The 5,227-nt window shown below is 55.7% G+C and overlaps 1 protein-coding gene across 1 annotated transcript; it reads right to left on the bottom strand.

Annotated features, from left to right (window-relative positions):
* Positions 1-612: 612 nt before the first annotated feature.
* MYC (MYC proto-oncogene, bHLH transcription factor) lies at positions 613-4,799 on the bottom strand. The gene is given in 4 exon segments (XM_040588102.1): positions 613-1,746; positions 2,807-2,862; positions 2,864-3,513; positions 4,460-4,799. Coding segments are annotated over 3 exon segments (1,254 nt in total). The 5' UTR covers positions 3,499-3,513; positions 4,460-4,799; the 3' UTR covers positions 613-1,183.
* Between the last annotated feature and the right edge of the window lie 428 nt (positions 4,800-5,227).

Raw genomic sequence — 5,227 nt, 5'->3', positions numbered from 1 at the left:
AGCGTTAAGGTGTTTGACCAGGAAGATTGGCTCTGCTGATTTCAGCACTTAAAAAGGGAAACCGCTCTGTTGTTTTAACAACTTCAGCACTCACCATCTCAGTTTATTTTCTTATCCCATTTAACTTCTGTTCAAACTCAAACAGGAAGCAATTAAGGTGAGCCTACTACAAAGCAGCCCTCAAAATACATAGCTGGGTCTCTAGTGCAGAATGAAGGTCATGCCCCAAAAATCTAATTATATGTATTTGGAAGGAATGCAGAGCCTATATGCTGGGGTGACTGGTGTAAAAATCCACCACCTCAACTGTACTTTCAGCAGGCAGATGACCATAGCCAAGAACAACATCGCTCCCACCACCTTCACGGAGACATTGGTGCAACACTGGTTGAACCAACAAAGCACATTAAAGCAACCACTTTATCTACTTGAACTAACAGAAGGGGAAGAAACTCAACTCCCAACTAAGCTGCAAAACCATCATCATTTTCCTCTCACCTAACTCCCCATTGACTTTTGTCAGGTCACTGCCATGATGACAGGGAGAAGGATGTCATGGAAATAGGCATCTAATGACAACAGTGGGAAACAAAGGAAAGTCTTTACACAGAATTTAGCTAATTATATTTTGGGCAAATATTTATTTATCTAAAAACAAAATAAAAATCATTTTTAAAAGAAAAATGTATTTAAATAAAAAAAAATTGTGAAATGTTATGGCACAGAAGTTCAAGACAAGTATAAATCCAGTTGCCACAACTGTTGCGTATTAATGTTGCACATTTTTCTATAAAGGCTTTTATTAAAGGTATTTACATGGCAATAAGATGTGTAAATATATACAGCAATTTGGGGACGACTTTTTTTTGGATTCTCATATGAAAAAATGCCTTAAATACAAAATTTTAAAAGAAAAAAAGTTGAACAGTTCATCCCCAAGCATGAAGAATGTCCCATCATCCCTTATGCCCAAAGTATCAATCATGAGGCAGTTTTGAGGTTCTGGCCAAACCCTTAGGAGATTCAGCCAAGGTTGTGTAGTCTCAAGTTAAATCGCACAGCATGCAGTTGCAATAGTTCCATACTCAACGGACTGGTGTAGTTCATGAGCAATATTAGAAACATTAATATTTATCATAGTCTCAGTCTAGTTTGGGTTATTGTAAGCGATGCCCAAGAGTTCCTATGCACAAGAGTTCCTTAGCTGCTCGAGTTTGTGTTTCAACTGTTCTCTCCTCCGCCTCAACTGCTCTTTCTCTGCAATCAGTCTGTGTTCGTCCGACTGGATGGAAAGAACGTACTCCGTTGCTTTTTTCAGGATGACAACCTTGGGCGCCTTTTCGTTGTTGGCCACCTCGGGTATCTGGTCACGCAAGGCAAAGAAACTCAGCTTCAGCTCATTCCTCCTCTGGCGCTCCAACACGTTGTGCGTTCGCCTCTTGTCGTTCTCTTCCGAATCTGACGTGCGGGGACTCGAGCATTTTCGGTTGTTGCTGATCTGTTTAAGAACTCTGCCACTGTCCAACTTTAGCCTTTTTGCAGCTGGGTATTCAACCTTGGTGGAGGGAGGCGCGGCATAATTGTGCTGATGGATGTTGACGTGACACCGTTTGAGAACCAGCGGGCTGTGGTGGGGCTTACTGTGCTCTTCTGACGTCTCTGTGCTGGATTCTGTACTGGATTCAGATTCATTCGCTTCAGCTAATGTAACTACATCGATTTCCTCGTCTTCCTCTTGTTCTTCTTCTGCAAGGGGAGAGGAAAAAAACAAAATCCATAAGCTGATCTACGCAAATACTCTCAAGACCGCTGTATTTATAAGGGAAGGTTACTCTGAGCTTGCACAGTGAGGAACCCATTGACAAACCCTTCTTAAACCCATTTGATGCTGCTGGACTCAGCTTTCCCCAGGAGCCTTTCCCTTAAGGAAGCAAGGCTTCGAGCGCAATAATAGGACACAGGTCTGTGCTCCAAACCCCGGCTCCCTGGTTTCAAAAAGTTTTAAAGATCTTGCGTAATTCCGAGGAGCGCATGAAAGATAGCAGGGAAGTTAAACCTCGGTTGTCAGCAGTACAGCGCAATAAAGCTCCCAGACTCAAGCTGCCCTTAATTAAGGATTTAGAAGGCTTTGGCCACGCCTCAAAAGAAAGCTTACTTAACACACATGTGTATTCAGAGACGTTTGCCGAAGCGCTCTTGATCTGCTAATTTGTGGAAAATCGAAGGGGGGGTGGAAAGGAACCAACAACCCCGAAACAACCAGGGGAGGCTGTGGCGCTTGGAGTACAAACTCACTTTCAAACCAAATTTATGAGGGAGCGGAACAGGCTGTCAAACACCTAAGGAAGCATTTCTAAAACTTTCCCAGCCCCGTTCACTCCTCCGTAGTCACTTTCACTAGCACCTCCCCGACGGCACATTCCCCCGCGGCTCTGGGGCGGGGGCTAACCCCTTCCCAGCCCGCCTCGCCGGGACACCGCGCTGGACACCGACCGACTCTGACCCCGTTATGAAAGTTTCTCCCCACGCCCCACCCCCCCCGCTCCTTTTTTTCTTCCCCCCTCCCTTTCGTCCCTCCAGCCCTGGAAGGAAAACTGGGCCGGTTTTCCAGGAAATACTCCCTGGGAGCCTCTCCGTGCCTCGCTAACGTGGCATTTAAAAAAGCCCACGCGGGGCGGGTGGGGGGGAGCGGGGGGGTGAGGAGGGAGGCCCCGCTCCCCCAGCCGAGCCCCGGGGGGGGGGAGGGGGCATTCGGCGCCGCGCAGATTTCCACGCCCTGCCCCGAGCACGCGTGGGCCCCACTCACCCGAGTCGCTGCTGGTGGTGGGCGGCGTGTCGTTGCCCAGCAGGGACGCGGGGCTGGCGCCGGGCGGCCCGGCGCGGGGGGGCGCGCTCGCTGAGCGGGTAGGGGAAGACCACCGAGGGGTCGATGCAGTCGGCGGCGGCGGCGGCGCCCAGGTCGTGCAGGTAGAGGCTGGCGGAGGCGGCGGGGGAGGCGGCGAGGCCGGGCGGCGGCGCGGCGGGCGGCGGGCCGGGGCGGGCGGCGGCGGGGCCCCCCTCTCGGCGGGCCGCCTGGTAGGAGGCCAGCTTCTCGGAGACCACCTTCTCCAGCTTGGCGGCGGCGGAGAAGCCGCTCCACATGCAGTCCTGGATGATGATGGACTTGACGAAGGACTCGTCGTCCGGGTCGCAGATGAAGCTCTGGTTGACCATGTCCCCCCCGAGGAGCTCGGTCACTATCTCCAGCTGGTCGGCGGTGGAGGGGAAGCAGGAGGCGGCGGCCAGGCTGGAGCGGCGGCTGGGGGAGAGGGGCGGCGTGGGCAGCAGTTCAAACTTCTTCCAGATGTCCTCGGACGGGGCGGGGGGCTGCAGCTCGCTGCCCCGCTGCTGCGCCGCCAGGTAGAAGTTCTCCTCCTCCTCCTCGAAGTAGAAGTAGGGCTGCACCGAGTCGTAATCGTAGTCGTAGTTCTTGCTGGGGAAGCCGGCGCTGAGCGGCATCGCGGCGGCTGGTGCCTGTGGGCGGGAGGGGGAAGAGGGGGGCGCCCGGGTGAGCCGCGCTCCGCCGCGGGGATCGGTTCCCCCGGCTCCGGCGGGGCCGCCGGCCCCCCCCGGCGCGCAGCGCTCCCTCCCGGCTCCCCGCGCCGTGCCGCCGGGGAAACGCGCAGTCGCGTTTCGCGATTTAAAAAAAAAATATATTCATTCTGATCATAATAAATAAAAAACCGCACGACCTCTCTTCACCCCCTTCCAAGCTCGGCAAAACGACCGGGCGGCGCGACCCGATTGCCGACTCGCGGGCCGCCCTCCCCGCGGCCGGCGGCTCCCCCGGCGGGGCTGCCGCAGCCCGGCCGCCTGCGCCGCCCGGCCCCCGCTTCCCGCCCGCCGCCCCTCCGCGCTCGCACGGGGCACCGCTCCGGCCGGCGCCGGCACGGAGGCCCTCCGCTCCCGGGGCCGCGTCGCCATCCCCATCCCGCCCCCCGCGCCCGGGAGCTGGGCGGGAAGGGGCGGCGAGCGCCCGGCGGCTTCCAGCCGAGAGCCAGGCTGCTCCCCAGCCACCCACCTGGGCGTGCTGGCAGTGCGCGGGGACGGGCAGGGACCTTGGCAAACTTTGCCAAATATACATATATATATATGCATATGTATACATATAAGCAATATGTGCGATAACCATAAAGCTGCCCGCGCATACGTGGGAGACAGCAAATGCTTCTCCCGCCCCACGTCCCCCCCCCCCCCCCAAAATATATTAAAAAAAAAATAAAAAAAATCCGAGCGCAAGGAAAAGGATGGGCAACGCCGGTGCCCCGGCAGAGGAGAGCGTCCCTCGGGAGGGACCGTCGGTATCCACGTCCGCGGAGCGCAGCCCCGCCGGCAGCCCGGGTGTCACCAGCCCGTGTCAGTCCAAACGCCACAACCGCGGGGGATCGAGTGATGGGAAAAGCAGAGCCCCGCAACTCACCGGCTTCTCCAAGGCGCCAGCTGCGAAACGTAGCGAGGCAATTATTGCGGGCGGTGCGGGGAACAACAAAACAAGGCGAAAAAAAATTATATATATATATAAATGTAAAAATAAAAATTAATAAAAAAGAACCGCCAGCAAGGACGGGGAAGGAAAACAAAACAAACAAGCAAAAAAAAAAAAAAAGGCAAAACGCCGGGAGAACGTTGATCTCTTCCTCCCACCACGGTTTAAAAAAAGCCACACGGAGCAGCGGAGAGAAGCCGCCTTCCCGGCGTGAGGCGGATTGTAGGGTCCAAGGCGGCGCGGCGCGCTCTGTCCGGTACAATAGAAGTTTACTTGCTTTCCTCCTTTAAAGCGCCGGCGAGGGGCGGGCGGGAGGTGCTGCGGGGCGGGGGCAGCACCGCGGGGCCCTGTGTGCGCGCTCCCTCTCTGCGCGCCGCCGCTCCCCGCCCGCCCCTCGCAGCTGCGCGGGCTCCCGCTCCCGCCGCGGGAAGGGCGCGCCGCGAGGGGGCGGCCGCGCAGCCCCGCGCCTCTCCCCCCCGGTCCTCCCGGTGCGGCGGAGGGGGCGACGCAGCGCTCCGCGGCCCTTTATATGTATTTTTTATTTTTTTTTATATTTTTTTTTTTACTATTTTTTTGAGCTTTTTACTACGAGCCGCGCAAGGAGGAGAGGTCGGAAGTAAACATAGTAAAAAAAAAAAAAACTAGTAGGGATTAAAAAGCAGCTCCTCGGCGCTCCCCTCCTCCCGCCGGCTTTCCGGCAGG

Source organism: Falco naumanni, chromosome 3, assembly GCF_017639655.2.
Source record: "Falco naumanni isolate bFalNau1 chromosome 3, bFalNau1.pat, whole genome shotgun sequence".
Lineage (NCBI taxonomy): Eukaryota > Metazoa > Chordata > Aves > Falconiformes > Falconidae > Falco > Falco naumanni.
Note: the sequence above shows the minus strand (reverse complement) of the source record. Positions and strands in the feature narration are given on the sequence as shown.